Genomic DNA, 25,454 nt, shown 5'->3' with positions numbered 1-25,454 from the left:
TGGAGCAGGTTTTGTGACTGGCAGAGGATATTAAGGATTGTGCACTAGTGATTCTGCTGTTGCCAGCTGGATCCCTGCTGTGTCTGTGCCCCCCATCCCCTGCAACATGGTGTGCAGAGTGTGCTGCTCAAGACTGCCTGTGTCCCCTGGCTTGTGAATCGGAGTGTGCAAGCAATGTGTCAGTGGTGCAATGATCAGGGATTCTTCCTGTATCACAGCTGTATCATCCTTGGGGCACACCTGGCTATGAGGAGAGGGTCTGACTTCCACTGGAGGCAAATCAGGCTATTATGGAGGGGGTCTATACTGGGTAGGTGGCTTATATGCGAGTCAATTACTTTTTCCTGGTTTCTGAGGGAAAAGTGGGTACATAGGCTTATGAGCGGGTCGGCTTATATGCAAGTATATATGGGTATTTATTTTCTGTTTAGCTTCCTGTTTTCTAGTTTGACTAAAAATGCTAACACAATAACACTATTATTATGAAGCACTGCATGTTATTTACACCTAAATGTAAGATTATACCTCTACTAACGAGAAGTCTATGTTTATACAAAGGATTCATATATTAATTTTTAAAACAAGTTCCACAGTCTATCCATACTGCCCATCTTTGTACAAATACATCATATTTATTTTAGGCCCCCAGCATTAGTTCATTCATCCTCATGAAGGAGTTCATCTCCTGCACTATTTTAGGGTTTGAGGGACCTTTGGCGCTCCTATAAAGTCTGGCAACTCTCTGGTAAATGTGTCCTTATTAGAAAAAAATCTGAATATTTTCACTTGAATCTAAATCTTTGCCTTAGCTATGGATCCAGGTAGAATAAACAGCAAAGTAGGTGCTTTACATATAAGATGTTATCCAGCTCAAACACCTTATATCCTAGAATGGTCTAATTGCACAACAGTGCTTGTCCACCAAATGTGGAAATAATCACTTAATTCTGAATTACATCTCCAGCATAGACTTGACGTTTGTGGATCAAATGTTTGTATCCTAATGTTGTCTCTATACCATCTTTAAAACATTTTGTAATTTGAGCTAAGACTGAAGTGGACATTTTATGTAAGAGAATAAAGGATGTCTCCCAATCCTCAGAGTCCAGCATTTTACCAAGGCCACTATGCCATTGATCAAAGATCTTCTGTAAACTGGTACTACCTGGTGACCTTTTTAATATAGAGTACAGCTGGAAAATCATATGTTCAGGCCTAGATTGTTGAGTCCATAAACAAACAAGCAAGGATGTTCTCTATGAACATTGCTGATTTTTGATGTGGTTCTATAAAAGTCTTTGAACTGAGCAATCAGGAGACAATTTGGAGATGTTTCAATTGTACCATCTTTACCCCAAGCCTCTGGTGGTAATAACGTCTATGTTCTTAAAGAGGAACTCCAGCCTAAACATACTGTCATTAAGTTACATTAGTTATGATAATTAAAATAGATAGGTAATATAATCTCTTACCCACACTGTTTTAAAAGAACAGGCAAATGTTTGATTTCATGATGGCAGCCATCTTTTTGGTTGAAAGGAGGTGACAGGGAGCATGAGACACAGTTCCAACTGTCCTGTGTCCTGAGCACCTCTCCCAGTTGCTAGGCAACATGAATAGCAACATAGGAAATCCCATTATGCTCTGCACAGCATCAGGGAAAAAAAGCCCAGGCTTTTTTTCTTTGATGGGTGGAGCTTAGCTAAAAATGCAGCTAAACATGATGCTCTGGTAAGAAAAACAAAGTTCTGATGCTGAGAAACTGTTAAGGAAACACCATACCTTTTCAGTTCTGCTGAGTAGATTTTTAGTCCGGAGGTTCACTTTAAGTAAAGTCTATGTTGGGGGCAGTTATCCCTTTTACTACCTAAGAAAGTAGTCATGTGAATGTCATATCCGAAATCTACATTATCCAAAATGGGTGTCAAGGGACCTGGGATAGTTAATAGGTTATTGAGCGGGTGTATCCTGTCCCAATTATATCCCCTAGTTTGTTCAATATGAGGTGCTACACTGTGCATATACTGATAGTAAACAAACTGCAGACTGTATTGATCTCATCTAGAAAAGTGTGCTTTAAAGCAATCCACCTCAGTTATAGAAGGTTAAATGAACTGATCACCATGTCTCTGGTAAAGTGCTGATAATGTCTGCAAACACGGAATGTGAGTGTAGTGGAAACATTTACAAAAATTTGCTTATCAGTAACATGAGCACATTGCGTTATTGATTAGAGTCTCATTTCAAGTTATTTTAAGCACAATTAAGTTTATGTACACTAACAGTTTAAGTAGAAATGCCAGCTGTTGTGTTACATTAGACGCCTTTTGCAGAGATGACACGAGATTACTGAGAGTGTAGGAAGCACAGCCTCTTTAACTCTCCACCTAACTGAACAGCAATTTACTAATATACAAACCGTTGCATCGAACTGCGAGTGAATATCACATCAAACTAAAGCTCATTACAGTTTCACTGTAAAGAGCTGCATTTAACATTAATGGGTTTGTTCAGTGAAGCAAAAGAAAAATGCAGCACCCACAGAAACCAGTTAGAATGTATAGTGAATAGGTCTGTCTTCTGTACAGTGAAATAGTTGCTTGAGATGGAGTGTCAAACTGTGTGCGATAGTGGCTTTTCTTCGGTTAGGGTCACACTTTTGAGAAATTGTATTGAAAAGATCAGCACCAAAGTGTCAATGCTAAAAAAAATCACATAGGGCTTAATTCACTAAGACAAATAGCATGCCTTATCAAAGTTAGCACGCCTTATCAAAGTCGACACGCTTTATCAGAGTAGCATAGCGAGCGCTACGAACCCGCAGGGGCTCAGGGCAGGACGAGTGGAGCTCTCGTCGTTGCCATTTAGCAGGCATACGTTCACTATGCTACTCTGATAAGGCATGTTAACTTTGATAAGGCGTGTTATCTCTGATAAGGCATGCTATTTGTCTTAGTGAATCAAGCCTTACTCTTTAAAATAAGCCCAAAACATAAACAGTTCTTGGTGGCTGCTGGATACATTTTTTGCTAATTTAAATGAATGCGTAGAGGAACAGGAACTTCAAAAGTTCTTCATTTTCATTTCTAACAAATGTCATCATCATCATCTACTTGCTGGCTTGTAGATGATGATGATGACATTTGTTAGAAATGGAAATGAAGAACTTGTGAAGTTCCTGTTCCTCTAAGCATTCATTTAAATTGGCAAAAAAAAAAGTGTATTTAATAACTGATTTAGTTTCAAGATCAATATTATTTATATGATGTTGTAAGTTTTAATGAAATTCAAAAATACATTAGGACTGACAGCCCATGCTCAGTTTGAATGTATTTTTGAGTGCATATTAAACCAGCTTTGGGGGCCTGAAAAAAGTCAGCTGTCTGTATGTGATCCAACTTGTATTTGTTCAAGAAAGATCTTGTAGCACCAGTTGTGGAGCAGACCATACAACTTGTGGATCTGTTTTCTGGAGTGTGGCATCTTCTCCATCTCCAACTGGTGTTTTGCTTGTCCAGCATAAGGGTTGTCGGGCTGAGGTCCTCACACAGTGGCATAGCTAGAGACTATGGGGCCCCATAGCAAAATTTTCATGGGGCCTTTAGATATAGGCACTCTTGAGCAATGCCACCTGCCCCTAACCTATGGAATGGATATGAGTTGACTGCACAATTTACATTTCCATGCAATATACACTGTGTATAGTTAATGGGCACTATGACAAAGTCAAAGGGTAGAGAGAAAAAGGGAAGTTAATAACTTAATAAAATTAACACATCAAGTACAACCTGGGCCCCCTCATCTCCAGGGTCCCATAGCAATTGCCATGGCTGCTATGGCTGTTGCTACGCCCCTGTCCTCACACATTTTTGGCACAGCTCAAATAAATTGATAACACTGAATCAGGTAAGGTGTGGTTTATCAAGTAGAACACATTTATCCAATACTCAGTCCATCCTAAACACTGGCATGGCTATGGCCTTCCAGGACTGGAGTTGGACAGCACTATCATAGAAGATCTTACAGCTCAGTGGAGTGCGTACATGCAAATCAGGCACAGGACAAAGCCACTGGTAGAATATTGGTAAAATTATCAATATTCTACTATTGGGCAGGGGTTATTGTGACAGTAAAATATTGGTAAATTTTACAGATATTAACGGAAGTTCTAGTGCCAAATATAATATCAGGCACCAGAACTGACCGCTATATTTGAGTGTGTTTACATAGATTGTATTTTTTTACGATTTTTGTATTAGAGGTCCTTTAATGGTCGATATAAACATGTGTGCCTATGGGCACCCAAACTTCCGTGGTGCCTCTGGCACCCAAATTTCCTGTTTCCAACCAGAGCGGCATTCACCAGCTAATGGCAGATTCTGAAGAAGACACATCAGAAGATGAACCCTTAACTCCTTAACTCCTTGGACCCCAAAACAGTCACGAGAGGAAAACAGTAGTATATTTGGAAAGGGAAGGATGAGCATTGGGAGGACTTAGTGTACAATCTAAGAAACCAAAAGAAAATGTTGGACTAGGGGAAGCGATTTAACCTTAGTTCCCATGTTTTATCCCAATCAGAACTAAAAATTCGATAGCTACATTTGAAAAAATGTTATTTAGTAAAATGGCTCCCTCAAATAGTATTGTGGAAGGCAGTTTGGAATCAGAATCAGAATCATTTATTTCGCCAAGCACGACTAGGTTGTGCCCGGAATTGGACTTGGCATACAGGGCTGAGAAAACACAAAACACAATATAAATGTTATACAAACACAATACAATACAAATATAGTTCCAAACACAGTTGCTCTGCTGCTATAAAATGTTTTAACTTTGGACTGCCGTAAATCATAATCCTGGATGATTCCGCATTCTCATCCCCAGGTTTCCTACATATTGCGTAAGGTGCATCAATGTAATCGGGTTCTGACCAAACCTGCTTGCGAGGGAGGATTAACAGCGTGTGTAGGGAGTTTTTGAAGAGAGTTTAGAGAGTTGACAGCAGAGGGGAAGAAGCTGTTCCTGTGCCTTGAGGTCTTGGTGGCAATGGACCTGAACCTCCGGCCTGAGCGAAGTCGGCTGAAAAAGCGGTAACCTGGATGAGAGGGATCACTAGTAATCCTCAGTGCTCTGGAGCGCAGTCTGGAATTGTAGATTGGGCTGCAGATACGTGAGAGCGGTGTGGTCAGTGGGAGCGTGCATCGCGGTAATTGAAATCTGTGCCCTGGCAGGGATAACAGGTCCCAAACAGGGCGTAGTGTTCAATTAGCAATGTCCGGAAGCAGTTAATGTGATCCACTTCACAGCAAACTGCATTATGCAGTGTAATCTTCGGTCCTTTGAGAGTGCACTGAAAATTGTCATGAGAATTGCTGGGAAGTATAGCAAATCAAAAGTCATTCTTACAGCTGTTCCCGAAGAGGACCCTTAAATCCTGTTTATAAGACTGAAAATAGTGCTTTTAAACATTGCATCTTCTAATCGTCCAGTAGTATGGACAGTGATTAGCAGGATATTTTTTTTAAAGTCCAGAATTCATCTTTAAACTGTAAATTTATCGTAACCTTCAATGCATCAACCTTCTTATTAAGAGTATCCCTGCCGCTTAGAACAATAAAAGGTTAAGCGAAGAAAGCAATCTGATTAACGCCTTTGCCTGCTCTTGATTAATTTGAGTCTCATTAATCTCAGCAGTGCAGTTACATTTCAGTACTTTTTCATTTAATAAACTAATTGAACAATTAATCTGACTGTATCACACAAAGGTCATAATCAGTTGATGTACAGTGCTGCATGAAATATTTGAAAAGGACTCTGCTAATAACAGACTCACTGTTCTTCTTTATTAGAATCTGAAACGAGTGGCGGAGACGTGGATGGATGAGTATGCAGAGTACATTTATCAGAGAAGGCCTGAATACCGCCACCTCTCTACCGGAGACCTTTCCTCCCAGAAGGAGCTGCGCAAACACCTTAAATGCAAGGACTTCAAGTGGTTCATGACTGAAGTCGCATGGGATATACCCAAGTACTACCCACCGGTGGAGCCTCCGCCTGCTGCCTGGGGAGAGGTACAGTACACATAGCTCTTCATTCTACGGAATATTTAGGGCTTTAATGTTGGATTTTTGAATCATCATTTTTGCAAAAAGACCCACATTAGTTGTATACAGTGACCTGATTTCACTTCATATAAGGGGAAGAACTGGATAACAATACTCAAAATCCAAGTGTCCCAGCATCATTTTGAAGGACACAAGAAGTGAGAGGGATATGGAGGCTGCCCTATTTCCTTTGAAACAATGCCAGTTTCCTGGCATCAGCAGTGTCTGAATCCCCCACATTAAACAAACAAGCGGCAAATGCAGTCAGACATCTGATCTGCATGCTTTTACTGGGTCTATAACTAAGAGTAGGCAGAGGATCAGCAGTTTGGATTGTTCAAAAGGAAATAAATAAGGCAGCCTCCATATTACTTTCACTTCAAGTGTCCTTTAACCACTTCACCACTGAGGGGTTTTACCCCCTGACCACCAGAGCAATTTTCACCTTTCAGCGCTCCTTACATTCATTCGTCTATAACTTTATCATTACTTATCGCAATGAAATGAACTATATCTTGTTTTTTCCGCCACCAATTAGGCTTTCTTTAGGTGGGACATTATGCCAAGAATTATTTTTTTCTATATGTGTTTTAATGGGAAAATAGGAAAAATGTGGGGGGAAAAAAATTATTTTTCAGTTTTCGGCCATTATAGTTTTTAAATAATGCATGCTACTGTAATTAAAACCCATGAAATTTATGTGCCCTTTTGTCCCGGTTATAAAACCGTTTAAATTATGTCCCTATCACAATGTTTGGCGCCAATATTTCATTTGGAAATAAAGGTGCATTTTTTTCAGTTTTGCGTCCATCCCTAATTACAAGCCCATAGTTTATAAAGTAACAGTGTTATACCCTCTTGACTTAAATATTTAAAAAGTTCAGTCCCTAAGGTAACTAATTATGTATTTTTTTTAATTGTAAATTTTTGAATTTTTTTTTAATTACAAAAAAAAAAAAAAATGGGGAGTGTGGGAGGTAATGAGTTAATTTTTTGTGTAAAAGTCATTTATTTGTATGTGAAAAATGTGTAGGGTGTAGTTTACTATTTGGCCACAAGATGGCCACAGTAACTTTTTGCTTTATTGCGACCTCCAAGCCTCCTTCCGGAAGCTTGGAGGAAGAATAAGGAGGCTGGACACGTGAGTTTCTTCTCACAATGATCGCGCTGCCCATAGGAGAGCAGCGGGTCATTGTGGGGCTTAGATCAACGAACGGGAATGGATTTTCCCGTTCATTGATCTCCGGGCGAGCGGGCGGCGGCGGTTTTACTAGCGGCGGGCGGCGTGTTTACGAGCGGGAGCGCGGACAGCGTCGGGAACGCGGAAAGTACGTGTTTCTCCGTCCCTGGTTTTTAAAGGATGGAAAAAGGGGTGGAGAAATACGTACGCGCGGGGGTAAAGTGGTTAAAATGGATCCTAATCCTTATGTGTCTTTAAAGGGATTTTGGAATGATTAAAAATAATGAAAGTAAACAAAGCCCTCAAATGGGGGGGGGGGGGGTTTGTTGTGTTTACTATCCACTCAGTGTTTTATTTCCCAACTAGTTGACCTAAGCCTGTTTAAATACGTGCTTTAGGTCACTTCAAGCTGCCACCGCCGCCAGTCAGTGCGCGCACCCACCCACCACCCGTCCGCCGCACGCTCACGTCCTCCTGTTCCTCTGACCCGCCCGCCCTGCGTCCTGTCCCAATGGCTGTCAGTACTTGACATGCGCAGTAGCACAAAGCATTGACACAGGGGTAAATGCAGGGTCACTTGTATTTTATTATATAGGATGCAAGCTCAATGCAGAAGCCTGGTCTCACTGAGAGTCCCCCGGATGCAGTCACTGGCTTTGCCCCCTCTGCCCACATTGTGATAATACATACCACCTGCATTCCACTCTCTAGTACAACTAATGGACTAGTGAGGGGGTTCTACACAAGGCATGATGCCACAACGAGGGCGGAGAGAAGCAGTCAGTACTTTACCTTGGGTTGTGTTTACTTTCAGGGCTAGGACAACAGCCAAAGTTGGGAGTACCAGGCCCAGCATATATTTGACAGCTCTGGACACCAGGGCTAAAGTAGGAGCAGAGGCGGACATAGGCCTGTGCAGGCCGTGCAGCCACACAGGGGCTCCATGCCCTCTAGGGCCCATGCAGTTGCACCACAGTTAAGGCATGATTATTCTGTAGGCTATTCTCTGTGTACTTCTCTCTGAGACCCAGGAGGAACAGTGATATTTGCTTTTAGCCCAGTCATACACATGAAATGTGTGCTACATGAATACAGTGCCTACAGAATGTAACTTAGATTCATGTACTTTTATGTTATCAACATTATTTGGATCCAACCATATTCTGTTATGATTATGGCCACTAACAAAGGACCCCTCATTTATTCTGCACAGGGGCCCACTGCTGACTTTGTCCACCACTGAGTAGGAGTTATTTAGGTCACTGCCTTTACATCACCAGTCTTGTTGCTACAAGTTTGGGACAGGACGAGCTAGAGATTGGTACTTGTCTGGGTTCAGAGGTCTGGGCTCTGTAGTTCAACCTACAGTATATATTTGTTACGGCAAATATTTTCAAAAATCATAGCAAAGTATTCTACTGTATATTGTTTGAATATCTGAGGATGTGCTTCTCATTAGCACACTGGGAAACACTGAAAGTGAAGGCAGCTCCCTTGCTAAGAACTTTGTACATGTGTTTGACTTCACTGATTATTTTAATTGCAGCAGTAATATAATATCTGCAGGCTATACGATATGCTTTCCTACATTTATGTAAGGAGAGTTAACTTCCATTACTGATACAGGGTACCAGTTCAGTTGTGCAGAACCAGAACCATCAGAACCAAAGCTCTGTACACACGAGATGGACTCAACCGAGTATACAGCCTTTGTATGGCAGCCCGACCCCTCTCAACTGCTTGGCCAGCGATCTGTGTCAGAGGATCCCTTCAGCAGAGTTATGGCCAAGAGCATTGGTCTCCCCACTTACCCAACTCTCATGTGACATCACTCCTGCACCACTTTGTCTTCCCTCCACCGCACCCCCCCAACATAGCAACAAAACACATTGCTAGTCTGAAGGCTAGTGATGCATCTGTCAATCTCAGCCCTGCAATATCACCCAAGGGATTGGTTACTGATCCTTGGTGGACGACATTGATCTAGCAAGCCTACGGGCCTTAAAGAGAACACAAGGCGGTTCCTTGGGGGGCAGATGGGACACAGAAGCATGTTCTCTGCCTCATGACATGCCTCTGCGTCCCCACACTGCTGCTCCCTGCCCCCCCCCCACGCTATAGCCCCCCCCCCCCGAACAGTGGCATAGCTAAGAAGATGTGGGCCCCGGTGCAAGTTTTACATGGGGCCCCCCAAGCACTCTATCCATAAATGATATGGCACACCAAAACCAATCAAGGACAACCACAGTGTCAGAGGTGCAAGAAGGGGATGGGGAACAGTGTATTAATGATTACTACTATTCAAAGCATCTCTAGAAGTGATTATTATCAGCACAAGACCAATAAAGAGTGAATACTGTGGTCGAGGGAGGGCCCCTCTGGCCCAAGGGCCCCCGATGCGGTTGCTACCTCTGCACTCCCTATTGCTACGCCACTGCCTCCAACTATAGCGACAATATTTGTTTCTATCTCAGAGGATAAATAGAGGAGAGGGATTCCCTGTTCAAAACGCCCACCAGGGGCGTTCCTGCAGGGTTTCCAGAGCTGCCATTGGGCAACTCTCTCTCCTTGGCCACGCCCAGAGGTCACGAAAGTGAAAGTGAGCCAGTGCGGCCCACATTTGTGGCGGAGATCGGCAGTTTTGGCAGCTACCTGATAAGCTCAGTCCCCGGGATCAGGTAGCATTTTTTTTTTCATTTTATGTGCCCACCTCATGCTTACTTTAAGTGCTTTTTCTCATGCATTTCTCATTACTTAACAAACTCCTGACTCCAAGGCACTACACCTGTGAAGCATCACAATCTACATATTCTGTCCAGTAAGGTGATCTAGCACTGTACACTGGTGTACTGTAAACTAATATAATGTTTTTTTAGTATGTACAACACGGCAGACACGATATAAAACAAAGGAAAGTTTAGTTTAGGTTTGTTTTAATCTCCAGTCTGACATTCAGCCAAAATCGTTTTACACAGGCCAGTCAAGTGTGATAACGTACGCTGCCTCACAGCTCTATAACTACTTATAATAATATAATATAAATAGAGAAACAGCAGGAATAAGACATACATAAATCTTAACATATATATTGATTTGATTAAAGGCCCTTAGAGACAGCCAGCAGCCACTATATCAGTCTTTGTTTTATTATTTAATCCAAAGAGGTGCCACTGAAAGAGATGACCATCATGCGGCATTATTTATATGTTATGGAAAACTTGTGACAAGCATTACACTGCATTATGTACATACTGTATAATGGATATAAAATCTTTTAAATGCTAAAGGCAATAAAAACATTATCCACTATGTAATGCATTACGTCAGTCTATACAATCATATCAGTCACAAGCAACATCAAGCTGAGAGGAATGTAAGAAAAAGAAAACTTGTCACTTGCTCAATCTTTTCATAAACAACAAAGTAAGGAGTACAATGTTATTTTACCAAGTCACATCACACATATATACTGTATATATACAGTGGGATGCGAAAGTTTGGGTAACCTTGTTAATCGTCATGATTTTCCTGTATAAATTGTTGGTTGTTACGATAAAAAATGTCAGTTAATTACATCATATAGGAGACACACACAGTGATATTTGAGAAGTGAAATGAAGTGTATTGGATTTACAGAAAGTGTGCAATAATTGTTTAAACAAAATTAGGCAGGTGCATAAATTTGGGCACCACAAAAATGAAATGAAATCAATATTTAGTAGATCCTCCTTTTGCAGAAATTACAGCCTGTAAACACTTCCTGTAGGTTCCAATGAGAGTCTGGATTCTGGTTGGAGGCATTTTGGACCATTCCTCTATCCTCTTTACATGACATCTGTAGTTCATTCAGGTTTGATGGCTTCTGAGCAAGGACAACTCTCTTTAAATCACACCACAGATTTTCAATTATATTCAGGACTGGGGACTGAGATGGCCATTCCACAACATTGTACTTGTTCCCCTGCATGAATGCCTTAGTGGATTTTGAGCAGTGTTTAGGGTCGTTGTCCTGTTGAAAGATCCAGCCCCGGAGCAGCTTCAGCTTCACTGATTTCTGGACATTGGTCTCCAGAATCTGCTGACACTGAGTGGAATCCATATGTCCCTCAACTTTAACAAGATTCCCAGTCCCTGCACTGGCCACACAGCCCCACAGCATGATAGAACCACCACCATATTTTACTGTAGGTAGCAGGCGGTTTTCTTGGAAAGCTGTGTTGTTTTTCCTCCATGCATAATGCCACTTGTTATGCCCAAATATTTCAATTTTAGTTTCATCAGTTCACAGCACCTTATTCCAAAATGAAGCTGGCTTGTCCAAATGTGCTTTAGCATTCCTCAAGCAGCTCTGTTTGTGTTGTGGGCGGAGAAAAGGTTTCCTTTGCATCACTCGCGCATACAGCATCTCTCTGTGTAAAGTGCGCTGAATGGATGAACAATGCACAGTGACTCCATCTGCAGCAAGATAATGTTGTAGGTCTTTGGTGCTGGTCTGTGGGTTGACTGTTCTCACCATTCGTCGCTCATGTTTATCCAAGATTTTTCTTGGTCTGCCACTTCAAGCCTTAACTTGAACTGAGCCTGTGGTCTTCCATTTCCTCAATATGTTCCTAACTGTAGAAACAGACAGCTGAATCTCTGAGACAGCTTTTTGTATTCTTCCCCTAAACCATGATGGTGAACAATCTTTGTCTTCAGGTGATTTGAGAGTTGTTTTGAGACCCCCATGTTGCTACTCTTCAAAGAAAATTAAAAGAGGAGGGAAACTTACAATTGACCCACTTAAATACTCTTTCTCATAATTGGATTCACATGTGTATGTAGATCAGGGGACCCTGAGCTTACCAAGCCAATTTGAGTTCAAATTATTAGTTCTAAAGGTTTTATAATCAATAAAATGCAACAGTGTCCACATTTTTACACCTGCCTAATTTTATTTAAACTATTGCGCACTTTCTGTAAATCCAATAAACCTCATTTCACTTCTCAAATATCACTGTGTGTGTCTCCTCTATGATAGATTTAACTGATGGTTTTCATCATAACAACCAACGATTAACAAGGTTGCCCAAATTTTCGCATCCCACTGTATACACTGTATATACTCGCATATAAGATGCCCCGTGTATAAGCTGAGGTACCCACTTTTCCCTCAGAAACCAGGAAAAAGTGATTGACTTGAGTATAAGCCCCTTCCCATTTATAGTCCCCTCCCCATAGCCAGATGTGTCCCAAGGATGATATAGCTGTCTGTGTCTCAAGACACCACTAGATGGTGTCATAAATATGAGACACAGTGATTGCCAAACAGGAAAAATCCCCAATCTTTGCGCCGCCGACACGTTGCTTGCACACACTGCTCCACAAGCCAGGGGACACGGGATGTCTTGAGCAGCACACTCTGCACACTGTGTTGCAGGGGATTGGGGGGAACAGACACAGCAGGGAGCCAGCTGCCAAGAGCACTAGTGCACAATCCTTACACTCCTCTGCAAGTAGCAAATCCTGCTCCACCATCCCTTCTGCTCCACTGACTCGCATAAAAGCCGAGGGGGTAACTTTTCAGCACACTTTTGTACTGAAAAATTATGCCTATACGCGAGTATATATATATATATATTTATATATATATATATATAGATAGATAGATAGATAGATCGATAGATAGATAGATAGATAGATAGATAGATAGATAGATAGATAGAGAGAGAGAGAGACAGTTGTATGTCTACTTCCATTTATTAGGCAATAGCTTTATTGCTACTTATCACACCATAATGATCTATACATTTTTTTCGCCACAAATAAGGCTTTTTTGGGTAGTACTTTTTACTAAAAAATGTTTTATTTTTTATGCATTTTAAAGGGAATAAGAAGAAAATATCAGCCATTATAGTTTTAAATTAAAATGTGCGACTGTAGAAAAAAACCTACACATTTTATTTGCCCATTTTTGCCGGTTATTACTGTACATTTAAATGAAATGTATCAACATTAAATTTAGTATGCTATTTACCTGCCTAGATAGCCATCTTGTCAATATCTTTCTACAGAATGTCACTATTTTACTGAGTGTTACTAATTCTACTTCATTTCTTACCGCCTTCAGAAATGGTAATATTACTATTTTCCCTAACTTACTAGGTCATTAGTAAACTGAAGAGAGCTGAACTCTGTACTGTCTCTTGCGGCACCATCTTGCTGCTAACATTTTCCCATTTTGAGCTAGATCCATTTATTACACTTGTATTTCTACCCTTTAGCCAGTGTTTTATCTGCATACACATTTTACCCTCATCCCTGCATCCATTTTGCCCTTCTGCCCTTGTCCCTGCATCCATTAAGCAGAAATGGGGTCAAGCTTTTTGTAAAGTCTAAATATGTTACAGCTATTCCCTTCTAAACATCTAGATTTGCATTTAAACTTTCATTAAAGCAATACAAGTTTGTCAGACATGACCTATTTTAGGAAATTCATGTTGATTATCTTTAATTAGAGTATGCCGTTCTTTTGTATAGCATCCCTTAGGATACCTTCAAATAGTTTGCGCTTACTGTGCCGTAGTTTTCTGGTTCTGACTTTTTCTCTTCTTAAAGAGAATCTGTACTCTAAAATTATTACAATAAAAAGCATACCATTCTATTCATTATGTTTTCCTGGGCCTCTCTGTGCGGTTTCTGCCACTCCCTGCTGCGATCCTGGCTTGTAATTGCCCGTTTTAGGCACTGTTTACAAACAAAAGACATGGCATGTAACAGGCTGAAAGGAGTTTAGTCTGTGACTCATACAGAGCCTGCAGGGAGCGAGGAGAGGGTGTGTATAGCTTCTGCCTATAACAAGCAGAGCAGCAGATTCCTGCCTGAGTGCCTGAGCCCGACAAAGCTGTCAGAGGAAAGAAGATTAGATTATATAACAGAGATAATACAGCCACTGTGCAACTAGGAAAGGCTGCAGTAAGACTGACCACATTAGAACAGGTAACAAGAAAACAAGGGTGCGCTCCTATGGTGCATTAACTTTTTATTTCAAAATTCCACGCTAAAAACAATTGCACATAGGAGGATACCACAGAGGAAGCCACTTCTGTCCCCAAAAAAACCCCATTGCTACATGTTAAAAGTTTGCAAAAGAGAACCTGGATGTGCTCTTTTGCAAAGGCGTGGCTAAGCGCCGAAACGCGTTGTGACGATCAGACGGCTTGCCGAGTGGTGTAGGAGCCAGCGATCAGTCCCAAGTCCCCGTGCTTTCCATCGCAGACGGATCCTTGATGCCCTGGCCAGGCTCAAGACGTGGGTGATACTCGCTGGCGGCCCCCCACATGTGCAAAATCTGCACAAACACTGTAAGTGCAATTGTTTTTAGCGTGGAATTTTTAAATAAAAAGTTAATGCACCATAGGAGCGCACCCTTGTTTTCTTGTTCCCCATACGCTAGATTTCTGGCACCACCCAGTGGAGGGAGCAGCACCGTGGGCATTACATATATTTAAAGGGCCATACCTAGCTGAAGCTAGCGCAGGATAAACTACTTTTCACATTAGAACAGGTGTAGGAACTTATAGGATAGAAGAAATAATGCTGAACATTTTGTTACAGAGTCTCTTTAAGTAAAACAAAGCAGCAATTGCATGGCAGTTATGTGAAAATGACAATCTCAAATAATAATAAAATAAGATAAAGTGTCAAATAGAGAACCAAGCACAGCTCCTTGAATACTTGGAGGTGGATGCCATTAGGGTCAGGTACCTTATCTTATTCTTGCCTGCTCTTCCTCCGGGGTTAAGAAAGTATAATTCAGTTTGTTAGACTGGCATTAACTCATCTCCTGTAACCATACAGGTGAAGATTGAAAAAATAGAAGATCATGCAAAAGTTAATTTATGTCAGTAATTCGTAACCAGACTGAGAGACCATTTAAAGGCTCAGGAATCCTTTGCAGGTGTTTTGGGTTTACAGTAGCAATAAAAAGTATGTGAACCCTTTGTAATTATATGGATTTCTGCACAAATTGGTCATAAAATGTGATCTTATCTTCATCTAAGTCAAAACAATAAACAATCACAGTCTGCTTTAACTAATACCACACAAATAATTAAATGTTTCCATGTTTTTATTGAACACACCATGTACACATTCACAGTGCAGGTGGAGAAGGAATGTGAACCTTTGGATTTAATAACTGGTTGAACCTCCTTTGGCAGCAATAACTTCAATCAATTGTTTCCTGTAGTTGCAGATCAGATGTGCACAATGGTTAGGAGTCATTTTTGACCATTCCTCTTTACAGAAGCGTTTCAGTTCAGCAATATTTTTGGGATTTTTGGTGTAAATCGCTTTCTTAAAGTCATGCCGCAGCATCTCAATTGGGTTGAGGTCAGGACTCTTACTGGGCCACTCCATAAGGCGTATTTGATTTTGTTTAAGCCATTCTGTTGTTGATTTACTTCTATGCTTTTGGTCGTTGTCCTGTTGCAACATGCATCTTCTGCTGAGCTTCAGCTGGTGGACAGATGGCCTTAAGTACTCCTGCAAAATGTCTTGATAAACTTGGGAATCCATTTTTCTTTTGATGAAGGCAATCCGTCCAAGCGTTGATGGAGCAAAGCAGCCCCAAACTATAATGCCCCACCACCATACTTCACAGTTGGGATGAGGTTTTCATGTTGGTGTGCTGTGCCTCTTTTTCTCCACACATAGTGTTGTATGTTTCTTCCAAACAACTCAACTTTGGTTTCATCTGTACACAGAATATTTTGCCAGTACTGCTATGGAACATCCAGGTGCTCTTTTGCAAACTTTAAACATGCAGCAATGGGGTTTTTTGGGGACAGAAGTGGCTTCCTCTGTGGTATCCTCCTATGAACTCCATTCTTGTTTAGTGTTTTACATATCAAAGATTCCCTAACAGGGATGTTAGCATATGCCAGAGACTTTTGTAAGTCTTTAGCTGACACTCTAGGATTTTTCTTCACCTCATTGAGCATTCTGCGCTGTGCTCTTGCGGTCTTCTTTACAGGACGGCTACTCCTATGGAGAGTAGCAGCAGTGCTGAACTTTCTCCATTCATAGACAGTTTGTCTTACCGTGGACTGATTAACAGCAAGGCGTTTGGATATATAACCCTTTGCAGCTTTATGCAAATCAACAATTCTTAATCGTAGGTCTTCTGAGAGCTCTTTTGTGCAAGGCATCATTCAGATCAAGCAAGCTTCTTGGGAATAGCAAACCCAAAACTGATGTGTGTTTTTATAGGGTAGGGGAGTTGTAATCAACACCTCCAATCTAATCTAATTGATTGGACTCCAGCTGGCTGACACCTCATCTAATTAGCTCTTGGAGATGTCATTAGTCTAGGAGTTCACATACCTTTTCCACCTGCACTGTGAATGTTTACATGGTGTGCTCAATAAAAACATGAAAATATTTAATTATTTGTGTGGTATTAGTTTAACTACCTGCAGACCGAGCGAGTATAAATCTAGGTCGGGCAGGGGGCGCTGCGGTCCTGACCGGACGTAAGCTCTATGTCCCATTGACCACGCTCTGCCCCCACCGCAATGTAATGCCCTGCCGCCTCTATGACAGCAGAGCACTGTGAGCCGGGCAGGAGCCGTTTTCATTGGCTCCTGACCCTGTCATTCATGTAAGCCGTTCCCATTGGCTTACATGGAATGACAGGATCAGGAGCCAATGAAAGCGGCTCCTGACCGGCGCAAAGCGCTCTGCCGTCATAGCGACGGCAGAGAGAGCAACCTGCGGCGGGGACAGAGCGGCGTGTCCGGCGGGAGCAATGGTAACTTGCGGCAATTCATCGGGAAGCGGCGGTTTGCTGGACCAGCACCCTCTGGTCCTTAAGGGGGCAGAGGGTGCTGGTCCAGAAAGGGTTAAGCAGACTGTGATTGTCTATTGTTGTTACTTAGATGAAGATCAGATCACATTTTATGATATGACCAATTTGTGCAGAAATCCACATCATTCTTACTGGTTCACATACTTTTTATCACTACTGTATTTGCTGATTAGAGTATGACACTTTGAGCCTAGAATACTAAACATTTTCATTTTGAGGTTTTTAATAAGCTGTAAGCCATTATCATAAATAAAGGCTTTGAATATCTTGCTTTACATGTAATGAGTATATTAGTTTCCCATTTTAGGTTGAATTACTGACATAAATTAACTTTTGCACAATATTCTAATTTTTTGAGTTCAGCCTGTATTCTCTGTGTCATCTTTTAAGAGTTACATTCTAAGCCTTAATTTTTGAGTTTACATATGTGTGAGACTTTTTCAATCGACTTAAAGGACAACTGTAGCAACAAAAAAAATTAAAATGTGATATACACGTAAGCGCTGTCACTTACAGTTGGAAGTAGAAATCTGACAGAACCAGCAGGTTTTGGACTAGAGTATTTTCTCATGGGGGATTCTCAGCATGGCCTTTATTCTTTATTAAGACACTGCCTGAAAAGGATTTATACAAAAACAGCCTTGCTGCACATTTATTTAGCAGTTAGACGGTGCCACTGCCATTCACTAAGTGCTTTTGAAAATAAAGAAAACTCTGAGAATCCTCAATGAGGAGATGGGCTAGTCCAACACCTGTCAGTTCTGTCAGATTTTTACTACGAAGTGTAAATGACGGCAACAGAAGAAAAGTAATTTATGGCTTATTTTACTCTGGAAGAAACATACTTCTTATTTGTGTGTGTTTCCATGTATTTAAAATGTGAGGATATTCACGATCGTGGTCCTTTAATATCATCAGTTACCTGTTATCAGCCTCATTGTTTCTGTTTTGAAATCCTTTTTTGTAGTTTTTATTACATTTCTTACATGAGATTAACACATTCGTTACCCTAATTTTTAGATCCTTACATGCATCCCTTTCACTTTTTATCATGTCCAAAGACATTTTTTATTATCGATAGCGGCCTTTTTTTATTTCTGGAATAGTCTTACCTATAAGGAATGTGAATACTATAACATTCTTTAAGAATTTGCTTAAAAAAACAACAACCTTGTACTTTATTCTGCGTGTTCTGTAAGGTGCTATCCCAATCAGCAAGACTTAGTGAATCCCTGAGCTGGTTAAACTTGGCAAGAATTCAAAGTTTCAGTTGTCTCCTTGTTTGAAACTCTTATGAATACCAAGTCAAATGTTATCCAATTGTGATCTTTACTCCATAAGCACTGCTGAACCTGCATATTTAATACAATATCTAGTGTACTTGAAAAGATCAAGCCTAGCAGAGCATTTCCCTTAGATGGCTCAGGTACTTCTTGAGCTAAGTGATTGTCTAATAGTATTGATAAACATCTGAGATTTTTACTAGAATGGTTTATATCCAGGTGAATGTCTGGATAGATGAAATCGCTCGTAACTTAGACCCCAAGTTTGCTTGTAGCTTTTAAAGTGGACCTGAACTCAGAACGTCCTCTCTGCTCTAAAAGATACCTAACAGCATAATAAACTTGAAACAAAAAGACATTTCTTTGTTACACCTGATACAAATCCTAAAATAAATCTATGCTGTTTCTACTTCCTGATTCATGGAGGCAGACATATTGTTAACATCTCGTGCTTTCAAATTAGATTATCTGCCATCTATGCCATGGCAGTCATGTGACACAGGGAAGAGATCAAATTACCACTTGTGATTAGACACAAATGAGGGGGAATTAAACAGGCTAAACGAGTGGTTCTCAACCTTTTTACCCTGGAGGAACACCACAAATATTTTTTTTGATCTCAAGGAACTACTGCAAATCATTTTTGTATCTCAAGGAACCCCTGTATTTATTTTGCAAATAAGAAGTAGGTGTGGCTGTTTATTTTACTACCCCCTATTACAGTGTCTCCTTATTCTAGGGCTTTTTATTAATGTTCTTCTTTTTACAATACCCCCTATTATAATGTGCTGAATTATACTTCCCCATCATCACAATGGGGGAAAATAGCAAGGAACCCCTGCAGAGCACTCAAGGAACCCTGGTTGAGAAAGACTGGGCTAAACTCTCTAAATACATACAGGGTGCATTCCTTTATTTTGTTCATCTGTCCTCTGCAAGAGTTTAAGTCCACTTTAAGTTTCCTGCAGTAGTTTTATTTGTTTGCTATTTACGTTTGGCAGCTTATTGTAGACCCCGATCAGAAACTTGTATTTTAATAAAGTTGCAATATTAATTTGCTTATTGGGTAAAAAAAGACTTTTAAGGGGAAAGAAATGTGATGGATTTGCTCAGCTATATTCTACATTTTTTATTTGTACAAACTCCTGTTTTATGTAATATTTTCCTTCACCTGATCTCAGTTAACAATGTCGCCATCATCAAAGGAAAGGCAATTGTTGTTAGATCTTGCTCTTCACTTCCTTCACTCTATTATACTCCTATGCAGCTTTATTCAAGTCATTGTGCTACAAGCAGATGCAGATAGGCGTCTATCTGTAAAAAGAAAAAACTCTCTGCTTTCATATCAAATGTATAATCCTTAGAGCCATATTTGAGCCAGATACTTAGTAATATGCGATTATTATTTTCATTTGCTATTTAAAATACCTAATTTTACCTTGAGCCTGAGTGTAGCTTTCAAACGCCTTTATCTGAGCTTCTGTATGGGAAATGGCAATGCCTTTGTTTACAGTGGATGCTGGCTAGTCTGATCTGTTCTTATATTCTCTCTCTTCTTGATCAAAGAGCTCTGTCTTAGCTACACATTGTTCCTCTCTGAACATCTCTGAATGCCGAATGCTTTATACTCTGTGGCAAGAGACAATAAACAGCTTTATTAATTTCCTGTTCAACTGACTCATTATTCAGGAGTGGCTTCCTATCATTATGGTTATCAGATTATTCGGAATAAGTCTGTAAGTTAATTAAGCCTGATTTATAAACATCACAGACACCTGCTGAGCATGAAGTGACCTATTTTAGACAGATTTGGTATCTCCAGTGTCCCGCTGATATCTATTGCATCTCTTTATTTTAGTCCATATTCGTGTAGTTAGACAAGAGAGGAAGCTTAACTACTTAAGGACCACGATTGTTGAAATCTACGCCCTGTTTTGACGGCTATCTGGCTGCCAGGACGTTGATTTCAACTCACCGCCACTGTGCGCATCTGCTGTTTTTTATGTTCCTGACAACCTCGCTGCTGAAACCATGCCGTCTCCTGCCGCCACTCACTCGCTCTGCCTGTCTCTATGACGGCAGAGCCCTGTGAGCGGGTCAGGAGCCAATTTAATTGGCTCCTGGCCCTATCTTTCAATGTAAGCAACTCCCATTGGCTTACATTGAAAGACGAGGTCAGGAGCTAATGAAAGCGTCTCCTAACTGGCTCACAGGAACTCTGCTGTCATAGAACGGCAGAGTGGGTGGCCCAGGTTCCCGACGTGCAGTGGAGATGGTGGTTGCGTCAGGTATGTACGGTGATTCATTGCAATTCCGCCGTTTCTGTACCAGCGGTCTCTGGTCCTTAAGGGGGAAGAGACCGCTGGTATATAAGTGGTTAATAAAACACTATAAAACCCAAATACAAAAAAACAGATCTTGTTGCTTGTAAGTAGTGATCACAGCACCTTGTTTTATTACCTGCCATATTGAAAAGGTGGTGCCATATCACTGGATAGTAATCCAGTCCACACAGAGGAAGGGACATATGTAGCAGTGGTATTGCAACCAAGCCTGTTTCATTGGCTCCTCCTTCCATTTCTGCTGACACGCTCTCCTATTGCATTAAACAGAACTGAATTACCTATGTTTTATATAATTCGCTACTGTATTTGTCTTTTCTTATTTCAATAAAAAATGATTGATAAAAAAAACAGAACTGAATTAACTAGGGCCTTCCTTAAAGGGAACCTAAGGTGAGAGGTATATGGAAGCTGCTATATTTATATTTCCTTGTAAGCAATGCCAGTTGCCTGGCAGTCCTGATGCAGGGAGGCCAGAAGCTGCAGGAGGGTCCCTTTGGAGAAAATGTTTCTCTTCCCTGTCCTGAGAGACTAAGGGCATGGAGAGAAAAAAAACGTTCTGCTCTCTGCTCAATTGTTCTAATGACTGCATCTGCTCACTGGTAAAGGATCATACAAAGTTTTGCAGAGAAAGATTTGTAGACAGTCCCTATTCAGTGTTCAGCAGAGTCTTGTGTACAGTGCCCTACTACCAGCCTCTCCTGCCCCTCTTAAAGTGCTCTGTACTGTAGTGATGCTGGAGTAGTCTGCAGAGCCAGTTCTGCTCCATCAGAGATGGACAGAGTGAGTGTAATAAGCTGAGGCTGGGAGGACACCTGTCTGCCAGTTTTCTGTATGCATTTTCTGCACACCATGGGCTTGATTCACTAAACCGTGATAACTCATATCACGGCCACGCTATCGTTTTTGTGTTTTTCCGTTTACGCGCGCAAAACACTAGCGCGGCCGTGCTGAGTTATCACGGTTTAGTGAATCAAGAGAAAATGCTTGCAGTGCTTCACTAAAACATTAAATTGTGCGCTAGTAAATTTAATAACATAGGTTCTCAGTTCACCTGTGTAGAAAGCGGGGGGGGGGGGGGGGGCTCATCCAAAATTTTGCAGGGAAGCCAAAAGCTCATGTTAGGGTGAGCAATTCTGTCTTTTTGTAAGTTGTGTAGTTCTGCCTGTAAAATGTGAGCTGGATCGAGCAGCAAAGACAGTTTGAAATGAGGAAGAAAACAAGTAGGGAGTTGGGGAAATGGGAGCAATAGCTTCTGCTCTTGCTATTAGTTCTAATACAGACATGACATCCGATTCTTTACTTCACCTTAGTGTTTGCTGACCTTTTATATTCTTGGTGGAGTCTTAACCTTTTAGAGCTTTTAGAGCTTGTCACTGACTGATGTCTTTCTGTACAGTACATCAAGCAGCAGACAGAACACAATCCCGACCAAACCTATCCACAACTGTTTTGCTGTGAAAGATAAATCAGTTGTACTGTCTGACCGAGACATAAAGCACAGCACTGCCTGCCTAGAACAGATGAAATCTGCCAGCATCATTTCAGGACAACGGACACAACCAGGAAATGATTCCTTTATGTCCTTGCAAGCCAAGCATACATTCAGAACTGCAAGTTTATGTCACGCATATAGCCATTAATATTACAGGGTCATTCAATCCAACTAGCAGACAGCTGTTTTGGCTTGTTTGTGGTATAGTCTGCATGATGTACTGAAATACAGAGCCTTGCAGGAGCATAACCAGAAATCACCCCCCCTGCAAAACTTTGGATGGGCCGCCCCTCCCCACCAATCCAGGCTCCGTCCTCATACATGCACCACGTGGTTGCCGGCATAACGTGTGCAAGTGTGTGACAACACACACGCTTCCACGTATACACCAGCCAGAGCCGGGACAAGGTCCTTCAGCACCCAAGGCTGAGACAGCACAGTGCGCCCCTCCATCCCTCCCACCCCAGCCGTCACACACTAATTGCTATTAGACTAAGAGGTGCCCCAGGGCCCCAACACCTTAATATCTAGTTATCTGGCTTGCAGTCACTGCTATGTATGCCCTTTTCTTATTTCTTTGTGCTTCAAACACAATTGGGAATGACAGCTGAATGAATTGTGCGCCCCCCTCCTACACTGCGCCCTGAGGCTGGAGCCTTCTCAGCCTCTGCCTTGGCCCGGCCCTGACACCAGCAACCATGTGGGGTGTGTATGAGGACAGAGCAGCGGCAGACAGGTCAAGTTTAGAGCAGGGGGAAGGGGAATATTTTACATAAAGGGGGACAGCACCAGGGGCCGCGGGGCGGTGTCACAAGGCTAATTCACAAAAGATTTCATGCTGAAATCGATCGGCAATTGGCCTGAAGTATGGGCAGCTGACAGATCTCTCTCTCTAATCAGAGATCTGTCTCTAGGTCGATCTGCCCATACATCTTCTGATGTATGGGCACCTTAAGAAATGGGGGTACTGAACCCTTTCAGCAAATCAGCTGTGTTGCTTGCAAAGGCTCTAACTCACTGTTTGACATACACATAATACACTTGTGGAAAAGTAATGTCAGAGTTTTTGCAAGCAACACAGCTGAGTTGCTGAAAGGGTTAAGTAACCCCCCATTACCAGGAGAGCAGTTAGAAGTAAAAATGCATGAGAAGCTCACCCCCTGTGTTTGCAGCGTTCAGGCTCAGGGAAGCGACCTCCGCTGTGTGAGGAGGGGAGTGAGGGAGTCCTGGTCAGCTACAGTTGAAATCTGCCGCAATGAAGGAAAGCGATTAAGGAGAGCTACACGTGGGAGAGGAAGGGGGCGGGGAGATGACGCACAGATAGACTCCAAGTCTCTTTTATTCCTGGAGCTTGTCGTCTCTCATATCTCCGCCTACTTCATTGCATCCAACAGACATCAACCTTACCAGCCTGCTGAGGACCCATTGGCTGGCGGCGGCAGCAGCAGAGCACAGGCTGCTTTGCCTATATGTGCCCAGCCAGCCAAACTTGTTTTATTTATTTTAACAGCATGGGCGTTCCCGGAGCTTACTGATGTGGCCCATGCAGTGTATCATCGGGGCCCCTTAAGAGCCTCTGGGCCCCCCTGCGCCTGCAAAAATTGCAGGTGCAGTAGTTACGCCACTGGACCTTGTATCTACAGCAAGAGAGTCCAGACTGCTGCTTTCTTTCTCAGAGATGTATTTATTTTTTATTAAGAAAACAGTATTGCCCAGGCAATGAGATGGACTACACTGTCCCCACAGCTGGTTGTGAAGTTAAAATGTTGGATTTGGACTTTCAGTTCTGTTCCATAAACAAAGCATTTGATATGTGTGCATGTTGTGCAACATAAAGCATTGTTGTACGTATAATCAAGGTCTTACTTAACCAGTAAATTTGATTAAAGCCAGTATGTTTTACTTCCCAGTCTGTTACCAGGACCTGAGTCAACAGGGGAGACCATCAGCCCTAAAACACAGCTCACCCAGACTGCCACCTTTTGAATCCAAGACAATATTGTTTGCCAGTGTTGCTCTTGGAGAACATTTGTAAGATGGTAAAAAAACAAAGGTAGAAATTGGGAGACACTATAGACCCAATGTAAATGTCTTTAATTAACGACAACAGGTGAAAGGTATTGATAATATTGTGCACCCAAATCACCACACGTATATGTGTAAAATACTATTCTGTGTTTACCATTCTGTCAGTTCAGGACATAACTAGTATATGATAAATTGCTTCTATGTGTATTATAGTTACAGTTACAGATCACTGTAAGATCTGAGGAAAAAGGAACCAGAAAACACCAGGAGCACCAGATAGTGTAGTATTTCTAGGCAATTAAAAATGCGTGAAACAAATACTACTTACAAATCTGTGTTGCTATTAGGCAACAACAGTATTAGGCAGGTGGAGAATTCCGTCTCCATGTGGGTTGGGTATCCTCTTCAGGATAGTTTGGGTCGCACTCCAGAAAAAAAGACGACTGTATAATTATTACAAGGGTTACCCCAGGGGAGTGGGAAAACTGTACACAAAATGGGAGGAGGCATCCCCAATGTAGTATGCAATGGGTAAACGTGGGTAATGAAACCTCAGCTTCCTGTGTCCAATAAAATTATTATCTTTAAGCCTACTACCTGAGGTAAGACCTTTCTTACTCACCTTACCCATTGCATACTACATTGCATACTACATTTCCTATTTCATATTTTCCATGTGCTTATGTACCTTATTGTTCAATGTACAGCCTCTTTGTAGTAATCTCCCTGGCTCATCATAACTTGGCTCACTATACATAAAGTCTTTTGGTGATTTACAGAAGTCATTACTCTACTAAACACACATGAACTTAGTTTTGTCATCTATTGGTTTTTTTTTTTCAACAAAAGACCATAGACTATTCCTCTTCAACCTTCAACCAGCGTAGCACCCATGCACACTTCACAAGTTCCTTACATTCCCACTGTTTATTTACCTTGGGACCTGGAGCATTAATAATGCAGAGATTTTCCCACAGCATTTAGAGAATTGAGAATTGCTTTTACATATGTTGGGGGTGATCACAGATCTCCTGGATAACTCTTGCAATCTCTTAAAGTGAATTCCAAGTTGTCATATCAAAAGCAGTACCTGGCTCCAAAGATGTAAAAACCAGTAGAAGTGCATTGCAGTTTTGAACAAAGACACATTTTAACCCTTTCCAATCCAG

At 41.5% G+C, this 25,454-nt stretch overlaps 1 protein-coding gene across 1 annotated transcript in view; it reads left to right on the top strand.

The window, feature by feature from the left end:
- The window catches only part of GALNTL6 (polypeptide N-acetylgalactosaminyltransferase like 6), a 1,483,691-nt gene that overhangs the window by 1,402,638 nt on the left and 55,599 nt on the right, over positions 1–25,454 (top strand). Inside the window, exon 9 of the mRNA XM_068269254.1 lies at positions 5,853–6,074. Coding sequence (XP_068125355.1) covers positions 5,853–6,074 — 222 coding nt within the window. The remainder of the gene's footprint in view (positions 1–5,852; positions 6,075–25,454) is intronic.

This window comes from Hyperolius riggenbachi, chromosome 1 (assembly GCF_040937935.1).
Source record: "Hyperolius riggenbachi isolate aHypRig1 chromosome 1, aHypRig1.pri, whole genome shotgun sequence".
Taxonomy (NCBI): Eukaryota; Metazoa; Chordata; class Amphibia; order Anura; family Hyperoliidae; genus Hyperolius; species Hyperolius riggenbachi.
Note: the sequence above shows the minus strand (reverse complement) of the source record. Positions and strands in the feature narration are given on the sequence as shown.